Source organism: Falco biarmicus, chromosome 14 (genome assembly GCF_023638135.1).
Source record: "Falco biarmicus isolate bFalBia1 chromosome 14, bFalBia1.pri, whole genome shotgun sequence".
In the NCBI taxonomy this organism is placed as follows: Eukaryota; Metazoa; Chordata; class Aves; order Falconiformes; family Falconidae; genus Falco; species Falco biarmicus.
The window spans coordinates 96,441-122,288 of NC_079301.1; the positions used below are offsets into that span (position 1 = coordinate 96,441).

Below are 25,848 nucleotides of genomic sequence, written 5' to 3' on the forward strand. Positions count from 1 at the left end.
CAAGTGCAAATCAGGCAATTTTATGCACGCAAACTATCCGGTTCCAGTGTTAGTAGCCAGCGGTAGCAGAGGATAGGTTTGTTTCAGAAGTACCTGGTTTGGAGAGTTAGACATGGTTTCTTTGACTCCTACACAGAAATTGCAGAGCTTAGGCACACAGTAGTCTGCATTCCAGAAATGTGACTGAGAAGTTTGGCTAGGTTAAAATGTGCCTTGCTATCTCCTTTTCTTTTCTGTTTTGTAAAGCTCATTAGAGTGGATAGTTATTTCCCCATATATACCCTTATAGAAACTTTGTGGAGATATAATGGAATTGTGGCTAATAACATCCTGTAAAATTAAGAGAGCTGGGTGTTACCTCTCAGGATTTGGCTGCTGCTTAGTAGCATAAGCAAATAACAGATGTGAAAATACTCTGCAGGAAGAAAGCACGACATGAAACAAACATTTATTAAAAAGGACTGTACAGACAAATGAAATGGGTAGCACACTGTTACTCCTACTGGGCACAGGAGTAAAGTATTTAAAACACAGAAGCCAGTGAAAACGCCAGATATTGCTAGAATACCTAAATGCTAAAATGAAAACCTATGTTGGAGGAATTAGAAAACTGTAAAATAAATGAAAGCACTTTTATTTAAAGTGCTCATCTAAGTCTTAATTTCTTGAACAGTCTCCCATTTAGAGTAACACACAAATGGCTATTGTTTCTAAATTAGATTCTGTAACTTGAAGCCACTGGCAGGTTCACTTGGTCAGTGTGCTGTTTAGAAAGCTAAAGTCGAATTCAGGAGGTGCGAGTATTAAATTCTGTCTTACACTTTCTCTATAGTTAATGGGGTCCTTGGCACTAAAGTTTAAACAACTGATCTACCCCAGGTTGGGTACAAAAATTACTACAGCAAAGCCTTTAGACACAGTAGAGGGTTCACATCCTTCTAGTATGAGCTTAAGGTGGGGTGTGGGGCGAGTGATTTTTTTTTTGTTTGTTCGTTTGTTTTGTTTGACTGTTTGGTTGCAGAACAGTGGTGCTATCCTTTGAGGCAAGAAAAAGGCTGGAAACCTTCTGTAACAAAAGAATCTGGTGATGATGTTGTTGCTTGAATACCCGTTGAAAAGGGAATGACAAAGCCAGGGTTAAACCAGATTTTAGTAATACAAGTCTTGTAAACTTTGAGAAGGGTCTCTGTGGCTATTAAGATAATTTAACCCAAATAAGAATTAATTTAAGACAAGTGAAGAAGTATCCTCAAAGAATCCTGCGTACAAAGGAAGAGGCCGTTCTTGTTCCATGGAGCAAAAATGCGGTAGAGTTGTGATAAGAACTGTACTTCAAACAGCTTCCTCCTCTGACTAAAACCCAATAAGTAAGTATTTCACAATTATCCCTCTAGTCTCTTGGGAAAGATGCCTGGGGGAAAAGGGCGTGGGGCTGCTACAAGAAGAGCTCTTCAATTACACTTCCTTAATTAGCCTGTGAGGGAAAAGGGGAGAATACTGGTTCCCTATGAAAGAAGGTGCTTTGCTTGCTCACCACCACCCCCCACCCACCCCCAGGATTCCTTCAATATGTAACACAGATTTTGTCTCCTTGAAATAATTGGAATCATAGAATATCTCAAGTTGGAAGGGACCCATAAGGGCCATCAAGTCCAACTCGCTGCTCCTCACAGGACTACCTAACACTAAGCCATATGACTAAGAGCATAGTCCTGATGCTCTTTGAACTCTGACAGGCTTGGTGCTGTGACTGCTTCCCTGGGAAGCCTGTTCTAGTAACTGACCACCCTCTCATGTGAAAAACCTTTTCCTCGTGTTCAGGCTGAACTTCCCCTGACACAGCTTCATTCCATTCCCTTGTGCCCTGTTGCTGGTCACCAGAGAGAGGAGACCAGCACCTCCCCCTCCGATGTCCCCTGCCCCCAGGAAGGTACGGGCTGCGATAAGGGCACTCCTCAGCCTTCTCCAGGCTGAACAAGCCAAGTGACCTCAGCTGCTCCTCATAAGTCTGGCCCTTGAGATTATTCACCATCTTGGTCACCCTCCTCTGGACACTGTAATAGTTTGATGTCCTTGTTATGTTGAGGCATCCAAAACTGTGCTCAGTGCTTGGGGCTGTGCCAGCACAGTGTAGCATGGGACAGTGACCTCCCTTAGCTAGCTAGTGATGTGTGCGTGATGCACCATCCCAGGACATGGCTGGCCCTTTTGGCTGCCAGGGCACACTGCTGACTCGTATTCAGTTAGACTCATTCTCAGCAGCACATGCTATTCATATGGCAGAACTCTGAAAAGGATGTGAAAACAGATTTGTAAACGCTAGTGTATGATTGATACAAACACAGTATGTCATATTCACATTTTTTCTTTTTTTTTTTTTTTTTAAAAAAAAAAAACCTTGTTAAACACAAGGGCACAAGAGACTAGTTTAAAAAAGTAAAAATACAAAAACTGCCACACTAAAGTAGTAAACGGTGCATCCTTAAAAACACTTCAGTTTAGAGCTCTAGACATCTCCCAAGAAAGGATCTGGCAAAGTAACAGTGAAGTGAGAGCAGCTATGACTAACCCCATCTATTTCAGAACTGTAAATCGAAGTTTCTACACATCTATCCTCCTATTTGCGCTACTTCATTGCAGACTGTTCTCCATTGTCACTACTGAAATCTACGTACAGTTGTCATTGAAGTATGCCGCTCTCATGCATGCACTTTGGGGGAGTCCATATACTGTCCTTAAACTCTGTGTGCATTTTTCTTTAAACTCAATAGGAGTTGTTCTGAACAGGGCCCGCAGCATGTGCCAGCTCTGACATTTAAAAGTAGAATCCACTATCTGTGCTGGGAAGCATACATAACGATAGACTTTGCGCACTGCTGCCGTTTGGAGCGTGGGGTCAGGCTATCCTTTGTTACTGCTATCTCACAGAATCTGAACCCCAGCCATTCAGCTAGCAAGATCTGCTCTTCACCTATTTTCAGGGGCGTGTGATCCATGATCTGTCTCTGCTGCTGACAGATATTTATTTGGCTATGAGACTCTAAGATGGGAGAATTACCAACTGAACTTGGTATACATTATAGGACTATATTCAATAAAATACTCTTAAACTTTTTGGCATAGTTGGGAAATTAATAGCGACATATGTGATTTAGGCAGCAAAACTGGTTAATGTGGCTTTTTACAGTCCCAAGCATTTGGCAGAGTTCTGGCTGGAGACTTGGGGCTTCCCTGCTCTTCCTGTTGAACGAGCAAAGTTCTCAGTATAACCACTCCAGCATAGTAGTAGAGGAAAACCTGGGCTAAAGAGAGAAGAATGTAAGCAGGCAGTCCATGCCTCCTGGAGTTAGCAAAAAGAATATTTAATGCTTGACATCAATTTAGACAACCAAGGCAGTGACAAAACTGGGATTGGACATGAGTAAATTCTAAGCCCCAGCTCTGCAGTTGGGTTGCTGCCCTCTCCATTGGAGGAACTGTTGTTACGCGAGGTGAAGCAAAGGGGAGACGCTGATACAGGGAGTGGTCTAAAATAGCCTTTAGTCGGGGCTCTATTGCCACACATACAAAGCAAGAAAAAAACCTGCGTTGAAATAGAGCTTGCTTGAAAATGACCTATTAAAAGATAGAAAAACAGGATATTTTGGTTGAGGAGCAATGACTCCAAAGCCAGGTGGTTCTGGTGAAATATGTAATTTTAAGTTGACGCTGTTCCTGGCGCGTGTTACTGACCTTCCCTGTGCTTCAGTGGAGGATATGTCTGCCAAGGGAGATTTTGGCTGTAGAAACCAGGAACAGAAGCTTTGCAGAATGGCTGATGTTGCAGTCTGTGTGCATAGAGACTTGGGATATTTCATGCATGTTTCGTAAAGAAGCACAGTGAGCTGGTTGGCCGTAGGGCCTAGGAGGGCCACTAATACAGTTCATTTGAGCCTTGTACTTAAGTCAATTAGTCATCTGACTGCTGAAAATAATACCATGTTAAGATATTAAAGCATCACAAATTACATTATTTTGAGAAATTCATACACAGCCACCAACTTGATTCCCCTTCCAAATTTTAAGTCAAGTTTGAGGGAGTGATACAATCAAACTCCAGTAAATCAAAACTTGCATGTGTCCTTTAATGCACTGATGTCCTGTATAACCAATTTCTTTTTCGCTCTGAATATTTTCTGTATAAAAAGAGCTCTACTGGATACCCAAACCTAAGCGGTCTTGCTAGCTTGGAAAACAAAATTGTCCTTTAGTGAAACAATCAGACAGTCTGCTATTTCAGCACTTCAAATAGTCTCCTGTTATCAGAAGAAAACAGAATAACCTTTTAGTAACATCTGTTTCTCAAAAGAACATAAAAGCATTTGTGGTAGTCACATTTGGCCAATAGGAATAGCCTGGCATTTAGGATACTTGCATAAGAATTGTACTTTGTTTAGGAGTCCAAAATATGGAATGATTGAAATGTTAAACTGTAGCACCAGTAATACTTACTTTCCTAAAACCAAATCCTAAGGACTGGAAGGAAATTAGGACAGGAACATTGTGCTTACACTGCATTAAATAGAAAAAAATGTGTTGGTCATACTTGAGCCTGCACTTCGGTAAAGTCTGGCCACGTTTGCAGTTCTGCTGGAAGAGTACTGGAATAGGTCACGTGTTTGCTTGTCAGTCATCTGGGTTTCATTCATCCTGTTTCCTCTTGGGCTTTTTGGGATTCCGAGATCGGCTCTTTGCTTTGCAGAGTGGACATATAGGTGCATTCCGATGAATTTGTTGGTGACAGGATAAACATGCCTGAAACACAACATTGCAGCCTCGTTACAAACACTTAAGTGGTGGTGTTATATGGCCTATCAAGTATCATGTTCTAAGTCATAGTACAGAAAAAAATAACTTAAGGCTGCCTGCCTTCAGAGGCAAACCAATGCCACATTGTAATCCATCCAGGTCTCTGGAATGTACAGTAACTTTGGGCCAACCGGAAAACTAGAGTATCTCTCTGAATTGAAACTACAGTTCAGTAGACACGCAGTTAAGGCGCGTATTGATAACTTTAGCATTAAATTCTGTTTTGTGATTAATGTTCTGCTTGCTTTAAAGATGTTTACGTGCATAATAGCTCACTGAGTCAGAGAAATTACAGTGAAGGCCAGCCGCCGCGGTATCACAGAATTCAAGCCAGGAGCAGATGATTAGATGGATTCCATGTATTTAATGCAAGACACAGAACTCTGCCCCTTTTGCTCCATACTAAGCCCTCTAAGTTCCATTTGACTGAAGCGTATTATTTTCAGAAAGGCTTTTCAATGGCCTAACTCCAGATGGTAAGTGCCTGACTATGGAGCGTACCTGTCAGTTTGCCTCCTTAGTGAATCTTTCGACCTTGGGTGGGATGAATACCCCCAATGGAATTACCTAGCTCTTTTTACTGACTACAGAAGGAGCTGAGTAAAACTGTCACTTAAATGCCTGTGGTTAGGTTAAATTAACCCCTATGTTAGTCTTGACTTGAAGAGCCCAAGCAGTGCAGAAACAATCACCTTTCCTGGTAATTTGTACCATCAGTTCCCTCATAAAATATGTGCATTGCTTCTAATACGAATCCATTTGGGATTAACTCCCAGCTATTAGTTTTTCTTTTGGCCGGCATTTTTTTTTTTCTCATGTGCTTTCTCCCACATAAAACACCAGAGTAGGAACTGCCTCCCTCTCTGCTGATGGCGACTCATAAAGGAGTCAGATAATAGCGAGCCTTGTCCTTAACCCTTGATGACTGGCGCTACTACTTTAAGTCTGCTGGGGCTGCTTTTGATTTGAACTACCGCAGGAAAAATCAGAATTGGGACACATAATTTTTCCTTTTTGTAATTCTTGATCAACTTTATAAACATAATACATTCCAATGACAACAGAGAAGACCCAGCACATTCTATCTCCTGACCTTCATTGGAGGTGGCTGTTGTCTGAACGTTGCTGTCTGTCTGGTATCTTGTTTCCTAGCCACTTGCAGCTGTTGGGCAGCCGCTGCAGCTGCAGCCAGAGACTCTGGGATGGGAGGCTCCTGTGGTTCTGTCTGCCATTCCGCTTTCTGCTTTTCAAAGTAGCTAGACAAAATAAGAACAAAGCAAAAAAATATAACCATCTTCTGCAATATTCCATTAGTTTGTAAAGGCTATTTTGTGTTAAAGTATAATGATGGATACATTTTTCTATTGTGTTCCTCCACTAGCATCAAATTGCCTACACTTGGACACCACTTGGACTGGTTCGTAAGTGGAATCGGTGCTATCTTCCTCTGCATTTGTACACTTCAGCCAGATTCCAGATTGTCAGCTTCTGAGGTATCTTGGTGTACAACTAGATATACATCTAATAGGACATAAAATAGACAACATATGTGTTTAACAGCTTTAGATGCACCTCTGTCAAACAATTTTTTTTTATTCTGTTTTATTCTGTTAAAATGAGTAACTGTTGTATGCAGTAGGTTAATACATTCTTTGTAGTGTCAAGGTGCCTGGAATAGAAGACAGTATTTCTGAAGAAATGCAAAAGCTGTCTTGAAAATTGTGTGTCTGTGAAAATAATGCCAAATGTGCTGGGCATTTGTAAGTTTCTTAAAACATCACTTGCATTTTAAACCGATCTGTTAAACAAAGGACACTGTTCTTTGAATAGTAGCTAATTCTGTCACCCTCCCCCACCTAGGTTATACGTAAAAATGAAACTGATTTATTATCCAAATCTAGTCCACAGCTAGGGTAGACTTCCTTGATGACAGTCACAGGTGTATGGATAAATGCTGCCACGTGCATGTAGCAAAAAGTAAAATTCTGACTAGCAGCAGCACAAACCAACTGAAGGATACTTGTTTTGTACTGTTTCCTAACTGCTTGCTAACAAGCAAAAAACCCCATTATTTTCAGGAAAAAAAAATGTTGCTAGAAAAAACAGCATACAGTATAAAAATCTAGGGAACCAACAATCCTTGAATTTTTGCATGTCATACATAGAGTTTGCAGCTCGGGATAACCTAAATTTAACTTGCAGCAAATTCAGACTGAATGTTATCAAATAATGTGGTCCCACATCCCTTTTTTGTCAACTTCAGTTTTCATGCTTACCTCCTAAGTTCTTTTTTCCACCTACCAACAAAAGTAAAATGACAAAGTAACTCGTAGCATCAAAAGAAAGTATAAAGCCAGATAATGTTTGCTTTGGAGACTTACTCAAGGGACAGTTTCTCTTCCTCCTCGCATAGATCTGGCAGCCTCTGCAATCCCAGAGTCATCCGCAGAGCATCTACGTGTTCCTTCAGGGGTTTGTACTCCTCGTGCAGGCGACGAGTAGATTCCAAGAGCTTATTGAGGTCATTCTCAGACTGCTTGATAGTATTCTCCATCTGAAACAGGAGGATGGGCATGCTTCTAAAGAACTGTTCCTTGAATAGCTCTCTGATTGAGCAAGAGATCACATCAGAAAGAAGAGATTTTTCTTGCTCAAGTTGGAAGAGATTGGAGATAATGCAATAGTAAAGAGTTAAGATACTGGGAGGATGAAAACAGGGCAAAGAAGAAACACCTCAAAGTGACATACAAGATGCATTTTCATTTTAAAGAGGTGCATTCAACCTATATGATCTTCTGAACAACAGAAAAAGCAGGCAGACAGGCTACAGGTAAGTCAGCAAGTGAGGAGCTATGGAAAACTTTCAAGGGAGATTAAAAAAGAAATCAAAGTTAGAATAATTTGCTGTATTTCTAAGATACCTGAACACTGATGGTTAGAAGTTTTAACAAACAAGCTAAGGAAAGGTTCCTGTGTCTCTTACAAGAAAAAGGAGAGGATAAAACAGAGACTGAGGTTATGCAGCTGGGTAGGGAAAGAGATATTTCAAGTGATCAAGAAATGTAGTCTGCACATCCAGTATGTAGCTTGTACTTGCTTACAGTGTGGGAGATATTTTTCTTCTGGCACAAAGCACAGATACTTTCAGAGCCAGAAAGCACAGTACAGTCAGCACTGGAAGTGCCCTAACATTACATAAAAATTGCAGGTTCAAAAATATATTCCCCATTTAGCCCTTCTAATTTGCTGGTCTTCCTTGTCTATAAACTGGTTTTCTCTTACTTGTATTAATTCCCTTCAGGCTGGTGCTTCTTAATCTTTGGTGGTTCCATGTAGTGATGAAGGTCAGCTCTTACTAAGAACTTAACAAATACCATGTACCAAAATCTCTTTCCTTCCAAAAACCTCCAATCAAAAGTCCCGCCTAGCTGCCAAAGTTTCTCTGTTTCCAGGTGCTAAATGAGAAAAGACTTAACGGGAAGGACAGTTTTCTGTCGGACTGCCAGAGCCATGTTACTGTGCCTACTGCTGAAGCTGCAGCCGCAGGGGAGCTTGGTTACCTATCCCCTTGGTGCAAATGATTACCATGCCAACATTACAAAAGACCCTGCCCGACACAGACAGGAAAAAAACAATTATCCTGAGGTAAATTTACTTTTCACTCTTTGTAGGATCCTAGGATGGTGGTGTAAAGTCCAGACCATTGAACTAGTGATAGTTCACTGATACACACAATTCCAAAACCTGTGGAATGATTCATAGAGGGCTGCGTCCTAGTCAGGCTGTCTGCAGCTGAACTGTTGCGTACCACGTTAATGTCAGCATGGATCAGTCGCAGCTCCTCCACGTGGGCCATCTTCTCTTGCAGCAGCAGGTCCATTTCCTGTTTGTATTCTTTCAGGTGCCTCTCCTCTGACTCCAGGGCTTCAAATTCTGCTTTCAGTCGTGCCTTGATTTTTTCCATCTGCAAAGTTTTATTCCTGGATCCCAGTAATAATTAAAAATGTAGAAAGACAACAGTAAGTCACTGTAACATATATTTGCATGGTGTCACTTTATATAGGAAAAGATGGAAGAAGGTAATAACTGTAATAGACAGGGAGACTAATCATGTATCTGAGAAAGGATGAGGTGCAATGGGAGAACTGAATTCCAATCCCAGCTCTTCCGCTGAGCTTTTCAGTGCTATGAGAATTCTTGTACTGAATTATGAAATTAAGAGTCCATTGTCAGACTTCAGCAGTTACTGTAGATTCAGAGAATTTGTACTGATAAGAATTGTACTTCATCAGTTAATTCAGATTAAACCCTAGTTACAAAGTAGAGAAATCCAGAAAATCTGGGAAGTTTAGCACAGGATCCTGAGAAATGTAAAATGAATTGGAAGTGATGATAGCGTCATATACACTGACCACAACTACGTGGACAGTAATCTGAACTGTTAAAATACTAACTTCAATGTCAGGTTAAAGAAAATTCCAGAGCAATGACAAACCAGAATAGTAAAAACTCAAATGACGCTAGCCATCAACGTGCTGCTTGCAAGTACCTCTGCATTCTCTTGGTTCTTTGCTAAGATCTAGTACCTGTCATGTATCTGTAGATGTTTCTGCCCATATCCTGCATTCTGATTTTTTTTTCCTATTTGTGCCAATCTCCGTAGCAAAAATGTTTAGATACTCAGTCCTTATCTCTCTCTTCAAAGCCAAAAATCAAGGAGTGTTTTCATCATCAGTTTTAAGCAGCAGAACAAACTACTGCTGTTGTGATTCAACACTTGTCCAAGATGTAGAGCAGAACAAACAAACTGTTCTTGTTCCTAAGATTTAGTTAATGATGAGGTCTTAAGTTATTTTTCCTGTACTGGAAGTTAAAATATGGTCCTACGTAACCAGTGTAGCAGCAACACTTACACGTTTCTAACAAGAGGCTACAATGTCATGTTTCAGACGTGTAACCAAAGAGTCTCAGGACTCCTCACTTTACCTCATGTGAAGCAAACAAGCAGGTGGCATTGCTTTTTAGTCACCTAACAGCTAGCACACATAGATCCACATTGGTTTCCAAGTGCACTGCTGAATAATGCAGGGGGCTGCCTACAGGCATGATGTCAGAGGGGGCTGCGGCAGAAGAGGTTTGCATTCATGTATAAATACCCTATTCCTATCCCAGTGCAAAGGGGGCTGAGTGGGATTCAAATTCACTGTCAGACAGCAATGCTGACTGCAGAATGCAGTCTGTAGATTATAGGAAGCTGCCTATCAGATCAGCAATGAGATCCCAGAAGAGGGCTCTCACCTGATCCTAGACCTGGGTGTGTGCCTTCCCTTCCCTCTAGGCTGACTAGCTCCCGCTGACACGTCTGACATTTCTAATGGAAGCAGAAGGCACTGAGCCCCCTGGAAGGGGCTGGTCTGTCACCTGCTTCTAGGAAAGGGGGTTCCTAAACCTCCGTGTGGCTTTTGTTCCCTGTGCAAACTGCTTCCGTACCCAGTCCCCAAGGGCTCCTTCTGAAATGGCTCCCACAGCACTGAGGGATGGATAGTTTATCTCAGTGTTATTCTGTATCATACTTGTAAAAGTAGGAGAATATATATATCCTGAGCTTTAACAGAGTTACTGTTTTCTCTCACTCCAACCAAAATTCCCAAAGAAGTTTTAAAGCTAGACTGAGGACTCTTCTTTAACATGTATAGCAGGTGTCTGTATAGATTTTATTCTTGGTTTCATTTGGCTGAGACCCACCCTCTGTCACTGCCCCTCTTGGGGAGGCTCTGATGTTGTACCTCCTCTCAGTCCCCTCATTCCTGTTTCCAAATTGATCTTTGTGAGTTCAGTATCTGCTTATGCACCTAGCTTTGGTAACCCTTGCCTCAGAGTGTGAGACATCACGGGCACAATGGACTTCCACCATTTGCCGAAGAGCATAGCAGAAAGCAGTCAGTCCCTGGCACAACTAATTACAGTTATCTGCTCTAAGTATTCTAGCTAGTAATGTGACCAGGGTTCCTCCCTCTCTCACTTCAAGAGTTTGTAAAGCTGGAAGAGATAAAATTGGTATCATAAATGACTTCTTCAATATGTATTCAAAAATGGGCTGCCTGGTAGGGATAATATGAATGAAGGAAGTTTAAAACAGAACGACTGAAAAATTGAAGGTCAGAGGGACTGCTGCTTGTTTCCTTAAAACAAAATAAGACAAAATTCTGCCTTGTGTTAGTACTTCAGAAATAATCTTAACAGTAAAAGCTCTTTCCCCTATATAAATAAGTCGTAGGAGATACAGATTACTATTGGTGATGGCAACCCATGACTGTTAAGAACAGAAATACCAGACCAAAGACAGATACAGAAAAAGCCAATGACAAGTAAGGTTACATCAGAGGTCACTGAGAGACATTTACAGGTATTGTGGAAGACACTTTTAAAACCAAATCTGATAAAAATTCATTTGGTAGGTATGATTATTATGTCTGTACTGTAGCTCACCATAAAGTTCACATTGTTTCATACAGTATGTTTATTATAGAAAATACGAATTGTATACCTGTAAGCATACATTTATTTAAAAAATTATGCAGTTATTCCAGTTCTGAAAAGTCTGTGTCTTACAATTAAAGAACAGCTGATGAAATGATAAGTCAACTAGTAACAGTTTTATGAATGAAGTGCAGAAGCAGCCTTTATGTAGATGGAATTCAGGTACATAGCGACAACATGGTAATCTTTGATGTCATTGGAGGTGTTCTGTTGATTACTGTACAATGGCATATATTAGTCTGAATGTAAGTATTGGACTTATATCAGTAAAAGAGATCCTCTCTGCCTTCCTATTTAAACGTAGCAATATCCCACTGAAAAATACCCATCTAACCATCTACTCCTGTTTTCATCATCTCATTGTTCCTATTTGCTTAAAATATATATTTAGTAATGATAGCTCTGATTACTGAAAGTGGAAGTATTTGTCCCCAGTTTCCTGTTTGCTCTCTTGTATTTATGGCATGCCTTCACCTAGACAATGGAATTAGATGGGGTTACTCACTGTTACTAGTCACTGGCTGACATGCTCTGCCAAACTGCTACAACAAATGAGTTGCAGGGCATCGTTTCAGTCCAAATGATAGGATTTCGGTATTAGGAAAGAGGAAGTGCACGCAAATCAGGACTCTTCCTGTCAGCATCAGGCAACTTGCAGTAACATTTTAAAACAGAAACCGTAAGTGTGATTTTTAGGCTGCCTAATGAATTCTGCCCTCACCTTTTCCCTTGTATTTAAGTTCTCACACTTCATTGATGACAGTAGTCACCAAGTGTCTGCCAATAGGGTATTAAGCAGTGAAACTAGTATCTGCCATCAATAAGTTCACACTCATTCTCTTCCATCTCATCCCAGTCAGAACACTGAGGTCCAGTCTTTAGGTATTTGCTTAGTTTTATGCCTGGGGTTACTTCTGTGGAACTACTTAATGCATCTAAATAAGCATGTGCAGATACGTTTGGATTGTGGGCATATATGCACACATGTACTGACAGCAGTATTCCGTTGACTACAAACTACCGGTATGTATCAATACATATGGATACAGATACAGGTTTTCAGAATCAGATTCCAGAATTCCGTCGAAAATGCGGCCCAGTGGCCTTTAATAAATGATAGAGATCAACTACAGGAAGAGGCAAGTTCTTGGATTTCGATTGTGAGGGCTTTTTGCCTCTCTGCCTGTAGAATAACACATGGAATGCAGGTTAAAATAAAGCCTTGCCAAATTTATCAAAGGTGGGTCTGTAAACATTAGAATTTCTCACGTTTATTTTGAAGGAATTTCTTCAAGAAGAATTCATGCAAGCTCCTTTTAAAAGATTTGGGGATGAAAAAATAGGTTTGTTTGACCAGATTTTGTTAAAGGAAACTCAAAATTGACATCAGTGTTGCAAGCAGAACTGACTTTTTGACTTATTTAAAATATATTCAAGCAACAGTCTTGATACTTCATTGTACACTAAAGCTAGTAACATCGCCCTTACAGTCCCTTATGCGACAAACTAATAGCAGAATGTCTTAATCACAGTTTATGCATCACCCTTGAATGTATTATCAGAAAACCGAATGTACCATAAATTTCGAAATACAGGGTACCTCTCTCTCTGAAAAGATAATTTAATGAGATATTTGAATTAAGTGGTGTAATAATTGAAGCACACAGCGTCGTGGGCCGTGTTTGGATCTAGATGCTAACGCAGCGCTGGCCCGGCAGCCGAGCAGCGCGGCGCCGCCTCCTCGCGGGCCCGGCGGGGTTTGCTGTCGCTCCGTTCGCCTCGGCGGGCCCGCGGGCGACTGCACGCTACTGCCGAGCTCGCCGGTACCCCCCGGTAAGGCCGGCCCCAGCCGCGCCTCCCCCCTGCCCCCCGCCAGCGCCGCCAGCAATGGCCTGTGTTCCCCGCGGCCCCCAGGATCGCCGCCGGCGGCGGTAACGCGTGTCGCTGCGGGAGGCGGGACCCCCGACAGACGGGCAGCGCGGGCTGAGCCCTGCACGTCCGTGCCCGGAGCCAGGCCGGGCGTGCCCCAACCCGAGGCCGATGGAAGGGCCCACTTCCCCCGCCAGTCCCGGTATGGGCATGCGGACATCCCTTGCGGCGGGTCCGGAGGGCGGCAGAAACGCCTCGTGCCGGCGTGGTGGCCGCTCGCCACCCCCCCCACACACACCCCCCGCCCGCCCCATCGTTCCCCGTAACTCCCCGCCAATGGCCCCGCTCCCCGCCGCGGGGTCCCCTCGCCCGCCGCGAGCGGGAAGGCGGGCACAGCCGGCCGGGGGGTGGGCCACGCCCCCCAGCACTGAGCTGAGCCTGAGCCCCCCAGCCCGAGCCCCCCGGCATTGACCGCCGGGGTCCGGTCCCCCCGGCAGCTGAGCAGCCCTGCACCCTTCCGGGGGCTGGACCTACGCTCCCTGCCCTGCCGGCCCTGCCCGGATACCCCGGCCCGGCCCGGCCCGGCCCCTCTCCGTGCCGTCCAGGCGCAGGGCCGCCCCCGGCTTTCCGCGCCACCCGCCTCGCCAGCCCTTTCTCCTCCCCAGCCCGTCGCGGCCGCGAGTGGGCCACGATAACGGATCTGTGACAGGGAACATCGGGAAGAAGAACTACTAATTCAAAGGGCCTAAGGAAAAATCCACCCGCGGCTCGACTCCACTCCCCCGGATGCGTGGGGGGGCGGCGTCCTTCCCAGCCGCGCACTCCCCCCGGGTTACGGCTCGGGGCTCACGCCCGGGCAATGCGCGGCCAGCGCCGCCCTTGGCTGCGCATTCCCGCGGCGACTCCCCGCCGCAGATGCTCCTTCTTTGCTCAGGAAAACGCATTTTCAGCGCTTACCGTGCGGCCCAGCGGTGGTTTCCTTCCCCGCAGTAGCACAATAGCTACTTTCAGACGGATGCAACTCCTCCGCTTCCCCGAGGAAAAAGCTGCTTCATGGAACTGATGCGGCACAAAGCAAACGTACCTGATCTCCTTGATGCTCTCGAGTTTGCACATGATTTCTTGCTCATCTGCCATGCTTTTCGCTCCCGATTTAAACCTCTCGTGAAATGTACAAAAGGCCGGGGAAAAAAAAAGAAAAAAACATACAATAGACACAATGTAGTCACCCCCTCCCAGCGCACGGCCTCGGAGCCTGTGCGGTAGGCTCCAGTGGGAGCTGTGGGACTTGGAGTCCAGCTGCCGATGGCTGCCCAGGCAGCGAGCAGCCCAAAGACTACAACACCCACAAGGCAGAGCAGAGCTTTGCTGCCCTTCTTCCTGCAACTGTATTTTAAATCAATTTGTCACAGCTCATTATGTCAAAGGTTGTTGGGAGTGCACAAAGATCGGAAGGCCTCCTGAGGCCTGTGCAATGTTTAGCATTTCCTTAAAATTATAGAATATGCACTAAGAGACCGCTGAGTGAGTTCACGATTTTGATTTAAAACTTTTTTGACACAGGCCTGCTGTAGTCATCATTGCTACAATGCTGGTTTCTACTAGATGATACTAGATGATAGTGATGTGACTGTGTCTGGAGTCCAGAAAAGACACATTTTGTTCTTTAGGGTTTTCTTTTTTTATTTCTGCTACTCTATGTAGCACTGGTAAGTATAGAAAAGAAAGACAAAATGCAAATAAAACTGTTGGATTGAGGAAAGCAACCATTTGTCGTTCTATGGATATTCTAGCCAAGGATATCAGAGCACTTTACAGAGCCTGATGAATAGGCTCTCAACCTTTCCTCAGCCAGGTCATTATTTTCCTTCAGCTACTGTAATGTACTAAACACTGTATTTTAAGTTAGGAAGGTAACAGTTATATCTCAACACTTTAAAAGGTCTCTTTCAGGATCTGTCCTAAGGGATCCACAGGGTAAATTCATGACCTATATGCCCAAGCATTTACCCTGAAGGTTACCAGCTCTGATGGTTGTGCTGGGCTGAAAGTTCAGTGCATCAGAGTGAACGTTAACCTGAAGGTCTAGACAGTCAGTAGGAAAACCAAATTCTGCAAACATACGCCTCTGTCTGTTGCAAATGTACAATCAGTGGTACTTTAGTCTTAGTGGGTATAGCAGACCCCTCATCAGTCAGTAGTGTGAGGCTGATGACAACAGGGCAGTTATTCTGGAAGATATTAGAGGAGTGTTATATGGAAAGCACTGGAAGTACTTAACCTCTACTCTGCACTGATCAGACTTGCTGGTGTCTGGTCTGGGACTCTGGAAAGGAGGTGAAAAATAAAGATGGACAGAATTTAGAGGAGAGCAATGAAAAAGGTAAGATGGCTGAATGCAAGATAGTATTTACATGGTGTGTGGTAGATCTGCTCAAGTTACGGCTTATAGTGACAGAACTGAATGTCTTGAGCCAGTTGCATTTACAGTTGCGGACTAAAGGGCAAGTGGTCTCCCTCATGTATGAATACCTGTGCCTAGAAAACTAGCAAACTAGAGTATGAGGTAATAAGCAGATAGGGTGAGCCACTGGGGTATTGTGCTCTGGCTCCAGCACCCTAGCAAACAGGACAGTATAGCAGCAGCGCATAATAATAGTAATAGTCTTTCTGTGTGGAAAAGGTGTTGGGAAGAGCCACCATCATAGCAAATAATCCACTAGGTCAGCTGTGAGAGGACTCTAAAAAGTAATCTATCAAATGAGCAATACGGAGAGTTTAGGACAGATTCCAGTAGAATGTCTGGCTACAGAGCACTTCACCAGGAAAGGCCGTCTGGGAGGTGAGGAACCTCCATGTTGCTTTTAAAAACTACTCAGACAAAGGTGTCTCCATACCAACCCAAGTGCTGCAGATCCTTGCCTTGAGGTAGGGGTTTTGACCTGATCGGAGTTGAGTTACCCTTGCCAATGTGGCGCATAGCCTGCCCCTACACTGACCTGCTCCTGCTTCTTTTGTGACCTCTCAAGATGGCCAGGGGGCTGGAGGAGCTGTCACACATGAGCATGGATTTAAGTGTCTGCATTAGCTTCTCAAGGCAGAGAGCCTTGAAAAATGAAAGGCTGTGTCCTGGCATAGGAGGACCGCTCGGCAGGAGTCACTGAGAGTGGAAAAGGGTAGGCAGCCAGGAGGGCTTGTCTGCAGAAGGGATGGGGCCTGAGACGAGTGGCAGCTGGGAGGAAGGCAGGCAGGCACATCTGAAAATATAGCTAATTTGGAATTTTTGTCTATCTGAGGCTTCAGGGGGGTAACACCTACTTATCTGTAAATGCTTCTACTCCTGCTCATTTATTTTAAAGAAACTGAAGCGTGTTCTCACTCTGTTCATGATGAATTTATATCAAATATTGTCTGGAACTTTCCCCTTTATTCAGTGTCATGATGAAGAATCACACAACCTTCTCATGTGCACTCAGCTGAGGTAAACTAAAAGTAAAATAAAAATATCACTTACTACCTTTGGAAATGGCATGCAGAAACATCTGAAACAAATGCAGAAAACCTACTGAGAAGCCAGACACAAAAATGCAAGCAGTAAAGAAAAATGCAACATGTTCTGTGTAACGAAAGAGATTTATGCCAGTAGAAGGGAATGAGACAGGCTAACATTGCCTCTGCCTCCTCTTGAGTTCTTGTCAAGAAGGAAGGTAAAGGTTTAAATTCCTGAATTCTGATACAAGGCCAGTCTCCAAAGAACTTCTGCTAGCATGTGCCTTCTCTGCCCTGCCCTGCCCTGCCCTGCCTGTGTAATGGTGTTTAAGCAAACCTTTTGTAGCTGAGGCAGCAAATGTTGATCAGTGGATTTTTTCTTCTTGCTGCACAGATTACATTTAGTGATCAGTGTAATGTAATGCAGATCATGCCTGTCCCAGGCTGTGTGAGAAGCTGAAACTCCCCAGAGATATGGTTTGGCCCTTTTTTTCTGCTTTCACTGATCAATCGAAATGAATGATCCAGGAAAGCAGGTCAATCATAAAAACTCTTCAGTTCTCAAGGATGACATCAGAACCGGTGCACTACATACAGCTTTCTGCTCATTTTTTTTCCCTGATAATAATAGCTTTAGTCATCTTTTTAAATGCTTTTAATTCCTAGTGAAGTAAATGGGAGTTTGGAATGGATGCAGACTACAGTATCAGACCCCCATTTATTTTAAAAATTGGGTGTTTTAGTAGCAAAAATTATTAGTTTTCATCAAGCACAGGTAAGCAGGTGGGGTTTTCTCCCCCCTTTAGTTTAGCTGTGTTCTCCAGCCTGCTCTTTGCTATTCTTTTGTTCTCTGTGGCAGTCTGTTTTCTCTAAGTGCCTTTACTGGTGCTTCTATTCACTGCTGTTGTTCCTTGTGCTGCTTTGGAGCAGGGACCCCATTTTTTATATACCTGTAAAGTAATACAAATTTACATGATGTTATGAAGCCAACCAACATAAATCTCAGAAACTAATGCCATGAATTACTGAAATACTTGGTAACTGAACTCACATAGTCTGGGTAAAATAGCTGGTTCTGAGCTAAAAATTGATCTTGCAAGCTCCTCACATGCCACAGTTCCTAGCATTTCACAGGGAAGATTTGTGCAGTATAATGAACTCAAGATGCTGAGAATCACCCTTAGCATTTCTCGGCCCACGGTTGTTTGTTTGTTGTTTCTTTTTCCAGAGATTGTGAACTGAAGCTGTGGAGGGGCTTGGGTGAGAGTGCTGGAGTTAGAAGAAATAAAAAGCCAGAAAACAAGCTTCAGAGCTGAGCTGCTGTGACTGAGGTTTGTTCTGAGTCTGAGACAGGGAAGCTCCTAACAGCTGGAGTAAGCGGCCATACTTAGGGAAAGTACTATCTGCACTGATTTTTGTATGTCCTGCCTTTTACTCTCTTATTACCTTAACCATAATAAAGATAAATCCCTTGATGGATTGCTTCTGATCAGCCACTGAAGCACCTGGGCTGACTCAGGATGTGAAGCAAGCCACATTCTCTCAAGGATTAATAGCTGATAGTTTGATTACTTCTTGACACTTCATGAGTAAATTGGTATTTGCTTTTCGAGAAATGGTTTTCATGAGAGTAGAGGTGTCAGTCCTGAGACCATGCGAGTTTTAAGTAGTTGGTATCTCTGAACAGTGAGATCTTCCCTGTCATGAATTTAATCACATTAGTGTCTACAGTCTTGAGCTATGGAGCAGGATCCCTTCATAATTAGCACTATAGAAATCCAAGGACAAAACTGGTGGTTCCTGTTCCAAATAATTTACTTAAATATAAGGCAAGAAATAAGAAGAGAGAATGAAGAAAAAATAGATGAGAGCACTGGACATCATGAGGAGCAGTGGCTGAGGTTCATCTAATACCTGAGCAAGTGGCAGCAATGATCAAACATTCCCCCTCCGATAAAAGATTATTAGTGTTGATAATCTATTTGTCACAAATTATAATTAATATCAATAAAGAAAGTTAAAAACTCAGATGACTTGCACAAAGCATCTACTTTCTTTTTCTATCAATTCCACTAGACAATAAATTAGGAAATAAGCTGAAGGTTTTAAGCATTATAAAAATTACTTCAGAGTCTCTTACAAATCTTCCAAGTAACGATTTTGAGGCTTTATCTGTATCATACAAATCCAAGTTTTGCAAATGCACTCTTGCTGGCATTGCAGAAGACATATTCCTGGAACAGATAATGAATAAGCAGCAGCTGTGAATGGGGAGATGTTTTAGTCATTTTCTGCATTAAGGACTTTTTCCTATGTTGTTGTGTTCTTTAATTAAAGAGAAAAACAAGATGAAGGAAATCAGTGATCAGCATCAGCATCGTCTTCGTCACCCCACAGCTTTTGTAAAGAAATCAGAACATATAGGATCTGATCCTGATACAATTTGAGTCAATTGCGAACTCTTGCTGCCTTAAAAAAAATCACAGACTGTAGGACTGAGCCCTAAGTAAGCTGTGTGCTCAAAGGGGGCAGGCTTCTTTGATGGATGATTTAACTAGATGAACTAATTGATTTGAGGGGGTAGGAGACAAGTTGGCTACAGCGGGCCAGTGAATCTTTTTGCTAAGACACTGAGGGAGTGAGAGCAGGTGGGGTGAGGATATGAGAGAAGAAGGAAAGTCCCCTCTAAGAGGAGTGATGAGACTCAGCCAACATTAGCAAGGGTTATCCTGTTTTTCATTTCCGGTTTTACGCACTAGACTAAAAGATCGAGAACAGAAAATGAAAATGCAGAAGTTCAGATTTTTACTTTCCTCTGCTTTGAACGACATAAGGAAAAGCAGACTTCACAAAGTGTTACAAAAGCTTTGGAAGTTCTTAGACAGGAAGTGAGCCTACCCACAAGCATTAGCTATTTTTCTCTCCCTGTTCAAAAAAAGGACAGAAAATACTACATCCGCATGTTTCAAAGCACTTCAAAAGTGGTCACAAAGTTTGATAGTTACACTGTGTTATATATGGATTTAGGAATACTTTTAATGATGTAACATAGATATAGAGATGCTTTTAATGTTAAACATTAAAATAAACAATAGCTGAGGAACAATCCTTATTACCTTTCTTCCTTACCTGCAGGATGGAATCCTCCAGTCCACTCCTGCATTGCTAAAATTCAGATCACTGATGTCTAATTCTGCTATTTATACAATTTGATACGTGGGGTCCAAACAACGATCAGTTTTTCTAAGCACACAGATTAGATTCTTCAGAGAGCTAAGGAACTTAAGGACAAAACTGCCACTGAAAAAACTCCCTCGGCTGACCCTGAAAATTTCAACCTTGTTTCTAATTGATCTTTTCTAAACCAAAAATTAATACACAGATACATTTCAAAACAAGTTGCAGTATTATGAAGAATGAAATTTATGCTAAAACACTGCCCTACTCCATTGAGCACAGGACTGAATTTTGTTGCATGAAAAAAAAAAGCCACTTCCATTTAACAGCCTAACGTCAGTCCACACAGCCTTGTTTCTTACCACAAATCTGGTACAGAACAATTCCAACTGCAAGAATGATTTATCTTTCCCCACCCCGCCCCGATCCCACGTAACCACTCTGGCTAGAACAATCAATTCTACAAGACTGGATGTAATGATGGAAATTTTTCTTTCTTTTCTCAGTATATTCTAGATACAACACATTCATGAATATTCTTTTCTTTTTTTAATTTCTTTACTATTTTCTTTAAAAATAAAATTATAGTAGATACAGAAAAATGACTCAAAAGTATACTGATGTTTAATTCAGACATTTCTTCACTGTTTTTTACAGAAAACTCGACACGTGTTATAAAGAGTGCCATCTGACACATTAGTTTATATAAAAAAAATTACATAGGTAGTAACGTTGTGTATTTTGTCAACTTTCGCATTTTTGTCATCACAGTACCCAAAACATCCATCAATGGGTTAAAGCAGTCAACCTGCATCATCTCTTTCTTGCAGGTGATAAAACTCATTCAGTATTTCATAAAGTTGTCCAGCTGGCAGGGGAAACCTGGAGACACGAGAGCAGGTGGAAGTCGGTAAGGACTGACACTGGGGTACCTCTGCACCACGCAGTGCTGGGCCCTGCACCCAAGGGTGTGGAGGTGCTGGAGTGCATCCAGAGGGCTGGAAGGTATGTCCCATGGGAAACAGCTGAGCACGCTGGGTTTGTCTCGTTTGGAGAGGAGGTGGCTGAGGGATGACCTTGTTGCTCTCCGCAGCTTCCTGAGGAGGACACATGGAGTGGGAGGTGCTGAGCTCTTCTCCCTGGGATCCAGGGTCTGGACACCTGGGAATGGTTCAAAGCTGCACAGGGGGAGGCTTAGTCTGGACATGAGGAAGCATTTCCTTAGAGAGAGGGTGGTCAGACATTGGAACAGAGAGCTGGTCAATGCCGCAAGCCTGGCAGTGTTTAGGAGGCATTTGGACAATGCCCTTAATACTACACTTTGACTTTTGGTCAGCCTGAGGGGGTCAGGCAGCTGGACAGGATGGTCATTTTAGGTCCCTTCCAACTGAAACATTCAATTATAAAAAATATGCGTGCAACATGCTTTATGAAACAAATGGCATTAAAAGAAACACTAACGACCAACGGAGGAGAGCTCCAAACAAAACGTGTGAGCGGGTCGCGCCGTGGCCCCGCGCCCCGGGGCGCCCCAAGCCGTGGGACGGGCTGTACACCCCCGGGAGCTGGAATGGGAACGGGCTCGTTCTGCGCTCCGCGGGGCTTCTGGGCCTTCGGAACGGGCTCGGGCCGCGCTTGCATGGCTCTTCCCCGGGCTGTGCCGGCCCCTCACCTGCGCGGTCCGGGCGCCGGTGCGGGCTGTGGGGGGAGCTGGGGGCTGCGGCGGGCCGGCGACAGCCGCACGGCAGCCCCGAGCTCCGGGCGCGCCCAGTCTTTAGCGGTCAAGTTTAGACAGAGCTCAAAGCACTTGCAAAGCGGGTTTGTTACCCCGGCGGCGCCCCGGAAGGCGGCGCCCCAGGCTCCGGCCGCTCATCCCGTCCCGTTCCAGCCAGGGGCCCAACCGCGCCCGGACTCGGTCCCGCTCCACCCCCCTATCCGCTCCTGCACCGGCACCGCCTCCCCCCCCGCCGCCTGGCCGGCCCCACGGCGGGCACGAGCAGGCGCGGCCGCGCCGCCGCCGGGCGCAGGCCGCGCGTGCGCTGCCTCCGGGAGCGCGCGGGGCGCCGCGAGGAGCCGGGCGCCTGCAGCAGCGGGGGCCGGGCGCAGTTGCTAGGCGACGGCGCCCGGGCAGCGGTGTTGGCCCGGCTGAGGCGCAGGCAGGGATGAGGCGGCGGCAGCGGCCCCCGGGCTCCCGCCGGCGCTGAGCCCCACTCCCGCGCTCTCCCCTACCCCGTCCCGCCCTGGCTGCGCTCCTCCGCGCCCGCCCCCTCCCCTCGGCCAGGCCTGCCCTTCCCCCTCCATGCGGCGGGAGCGGCCGGCGTGGGGCCCGTGCCGCGGCCGCGCCGAGCCCCGCCGCCCCGCGCCTCTCCGCCGCCAGGCCCCGCAGGCAGCCGCGCGCGGTTTCTGCAGCGACGACAGCGGGTGAGGCTCCGGCAGGAGGAAAGGGCCCAGGGGCTGGGGTGGGTGGAGGGGCCGGGGGGCGCCAGCGCAGCGCCCGGGCGGTGACGGAGCCCCCTCCTCCCCGGCGGGGGGAGTCGGGGGAGGGGGGCTGCGCGCGGGGGGAGGCCGGCAGGGCGCCCCCTGCCGGCCTGCCGGGCGGCCTCCAGGCCTGGCAGCGGTGGAGGCGCGGCCTCCCGCCGCTCCGCGGGCCCGGCCTCTGCCGTGATCCGCCGCCGCCGCCGCCTCTCCCGTCCCCGCCGCGGCACCCGTCGCCTCTCCTGTCCCCGCCGCGGCACCCGCCGCCCTGTGTGCATGGGGGGAGGGGCGGCCGCCGGGCCCGGCGCCTCCTCCCGCCAGCGCGGCCGCTGCCCCTGGCGCGCCGCGGCCCGGCCCGCCGCAGGTGCTGCCCGGCGGTGGCGAGGGGCCTGCGCGGGGGGTTGCGGCGCGGCCCTGGCGGCTTTGGGCAGCAGCGCTTGGGGCCCCGGGGTCGCTGTAGCGGGCGGCGGAATGGGCTTGGGCGGGGGGCGCGGCAGCGGGGAGCTGGCCTGGTTGCCTTTAGTAACTGGAGTGCCGGGAGGGGCTGCGAAGGCTCCGCTGCCGGGCTGCCTGAGAGCGCCGCCGGCGCCTGAGCCCGAGGGTGGCAGGAAACTTGCGCTGGGGACAGCAGGGTGCTGAGAGAAAGAGATCACTTTGTAGGGGGTGCCTGGCGATCGCCGCTCGCATCCTTCCATTGTGCTTTGTAGTGCAAATGGGAATCAGCAGCTGGATGCTTACCCCAGTATGCGTGAGGTTTAAGATTCTTTTTCTAATCAGTTCATTTTAATGCGTTATTTTTCGTAGCAGCCTGCTTTTCTAATTGTCATTTAGTCATTTACAAATTACATTTGGCAAGGGCTGTGTATTTCCTTTGCAAGTTAGCAAGCAGAAAAATTGAATCAGAAGCTATGTTGTGTCTTATGGAGTTGATAAATGTGGATCAACATTCATTTGTGTTTATTAAGATATATGTGATGATGCTTACTTTTTTAAAAATCCTGCCATGTGTTTCAGTGATTATCATGTATTGTCATAAATGGGAAGGCAGAACAGAAAGAAAATTACAATACTGATCGTTTGTGAGCTTCTGTTATGCATGCCAGTAGTTCTGAGTGCCTGGGATCGTGCAGCATTCCCGATCCATCTGATTTCTTATGCTTGGTATGTTTGTTTATTGGAATGGACATGTCTGTCAAGCAGTCATCTTTGTATAGAGGGTATCCTTTGTTGATGATATGTATCTTTTGCTTGCCAGGCGTTATAAATGAGCTATGTGGTATGTAGAACTGGAAGGTGTATTTCACAAGTGTAGCTGATGTCACTTGTAAAATTATCTTTGCTTCTTGCTGGAAAAATTGGGTTAGTGGGAATGTCAAGGTCATCCTCAAATTTAGAGCAATTTATCTCCTGTTGGAATATGTCTTCTCTTCTTCACTGTCATGTTTTCCGTATATATCGATCCTGACATTTTCTGGACCTATGACCTCTTTGTCTCCTAAAATGATCTAATGCTTGGCACCTTGTAATAGAAGCAATCTATAAAGCTTGATGAGTCAATTTCTTTGAATGACCTCTTTAAGATGTGTTAAACAAAACAAAAAAAAAAGAAAATGTAACTGCACCTAAACTCACTGGTCGGAAAGAATGGAAACAAAAGGTGTTAAAGAGGGTGAATGGATACCAATGACACTTTATATGCAGATGAACTAGTCAGAAAGTTAATTCTTACTCTCAGCTGCTGTGAATGAGGTGAGTTCTGGCTTTCTGTTCTTTGATCTTTCTGGATGCCTTTTCCAATGTGAATTATTCTATTGTAGACATTTACTGGTTGTGACTTTCCTAGCTACTTTACAATTTGCAATGGAAATGTAATTTTGTTAAATACTTATAATTCTACTATAGATCTGTGAATAATAGAAATAAAACAAATTACTTCTGTCACTTGCCCTGTGCTACTATTTATATCAAGAGTAGGAAGCACTGGAGCTTTTGGGAATAAGGAAGGCAGCATGTAAGTTCAGTTTTGGAAGCAGGGCATGGAAAGTTGAAGAAATGTAATTTATAAGCTCAGAACTAAGTTTCCAAGTGTTGTCACACTGTAAATTAATTTGATGTATTGATTGGCCCATCTCATAATGTAAAAATAATATAAATGGATGTAATGCTGCCTAGACCTTACACACATCCATGAGAACACTGTCTTCTTTTGATCATGGAATCTGCCAGACATAAAGGTCCTTGAAGAATGTGTATATGGCTGGACAAATACATATTTTTATATCTATAAACTTACATTTTTTGTAAGTTTGCTGTAAAAAGGCTGGGTTTTTTTCTTGGCATTGTAAATTAAAAGCCTGTAATAATTCTGGTATTTAAAAAATTCTTTACATCTGTTAATGTGTGGGTTTTTTATTTCCTGTGAATTGTCCCTTTTTGTTGACAAGCTATATTTGATATGATATATTCATGGTAACACAGATAATTCATCTGGAAGTAAGAATACCATGACCACCGTTACAGATCTAGGCTTTCTGATGCCATGATATGTAGTATTGCATTTGAAATATTTCAGATTTAGGAAATGTTTTGGGAAGTGCAGAGCTAAGCAGTACAGCATTTCCTAAGGTGTACTTTTATTGTTCTGAGGTGAACGATTTGTTAATGAGACTGGCCATAATGAGAAAAACTCTTCATTAGCTGGCAGTTTTGCTTCAAATATATACATTCTTTCTACATATATACAAAAAGTACTTAAGCTAAGTGTCTTTGAGTTTAAAGGTAGCTATTGTATTTAATTTTCTTACATGAATTGTTTTTGACTTTGCTTGCTAGCAAAGCGGGTTAAATCACTCTGTCAAAATAAAACCTAGGCTTTACATGGCCTGTTATGGACCTCTTCCAGAATTTCCTTAGAATCTCATGGTACAGTATAACTAAAGCCTTTTACAAATCCTAGCGTAGGCCAAAGCACTTGTTGGTTACGTAGCTGAAATAGTAGAGTTCCTTTTCCACATTCAGTCCATCTGGAAAGAGTCCCCTCATCAAATAATCTGTTCTGATTATCTGATTTAACTTCTATTTCAGTTGTCTGGAGAGGAATGCTGCAACAGGGACAGAGTATCAACTGTAGGATAAAGCCAAAAGTTTAGACTAATTATTTTTAGTAGGAAAGAAATTTAACATACATGCTCCTTTAATGAGCCCACAGACACCTCAGCTGAATCGCATAAAGTCAAAACTAAGTCTGAGGATTTAGAACTAAAACCCATGTGCAGTTGTCCCCTCTGACCCACCCTGCCGCCTTCTTTTTTTTTTTTTTTTAAGATCAGACACTACTTTCAGACTCCGCCAAGTGTTTTCCCTTTTCCGATTTCTAGGTTGTCCTGATTTAAAAAATTAATAAACCCCCACCCCTAAAACAAAATAACCCAACACACCAAAAAAAATCTC

General features: G+C 44.5%; 2 protein-coding genes across 6 annotated transcripts in view; one reads left to right on the forward strand and one right to left on the reverse strand.

Annotated features, from left to right (window-relative positions):
- Positions 1-425: 425 nt before the first annotated feature.
- ZC4H2 (zinc finger C4H2-type containing) lies at positions 426-14,615 on the reverse strand. Of its 3 annotated transcripts, none has more exons than XM_056360073.1 (5): positions 14,342-14,615; positions 8,657-8,828; positions 7,230-7,402; positions 5,942-6,104; positions 426-4,794 (listed from the first exon to the last, which is right to left on the reverse strand). In XM_056360073.1, the coding sequence occupies exons 1-5, from the start codon at positions 14,392-14,394 to the stop codon at positions 4,681-4,683; spliced, it is 675 nt and encodes a 224-aa protein (XP_056216048.1). In that variant the 5' UTR covers positions 14,395-14,615; the 3' UTR covers positions 426-4,680. The 3 variants fall into 3 exon arrangements, with proteins under 3 accessions (XP_056216048.1, XP_056216046.1, XP_056216047.1); XM_056360071.1 differs by lacking the exon at positions 14,342-14,615 and adding an exon at positions 14,215-14,335; XM_056360072.1 differs by lacking the exon at positions 14,342-14,615 and adding an exon at positions 11,894-12,309.
- Positions 14,616-21,479: 6,864 nt separating this feature from the next.
- The window catches only part of ZC3H12B (zinc finger CCCH-type containing 12B), a 34,445-nt gene continuing 30,076 nt past the window's right edge, over positions 21,480-25,848 (forward strand). For 2 of the 3 annotated variants that reach the window (XM_056360069.1, XM_056360070.1), the window contains exon 1: positions 21,482-22,344. The gene's annotated coding sequence lies outside the window, so the exon portion shown is untranslated. Of the gene's footprint in view, positions 22,345-25,848 lie in introns of all 3 variants that reach the window. The other variant, XM_056360067.1, reaches the window with a different exon arrangement.

Excerpts from the sequence above, each read along its gene's own strand:
- ZC4H2 (XM_056360073.1), bottom strand. The coding sequence starts at position 14,394 with ATGGCAGATGAGCAAGAAATCATGTGCAAACTCGAGAGCATCAAGGAG. Across the intron at positions 6,105-7,229 it reads GAAGAGAAACTGTCCCTTGA|CTACTTTGAAAAGCAGAAAG; the intron begins GTAAGTCTCCAA and ends TATTTTGTCTAG. Across the intron at positions 4,795-5,941 it reads AACAGCCACCTCCAATGAAG|GCATGTTTATCCTGTCACCA; the intron begins GTCAGGAGATAG and ends GTTGTGTTTCAG.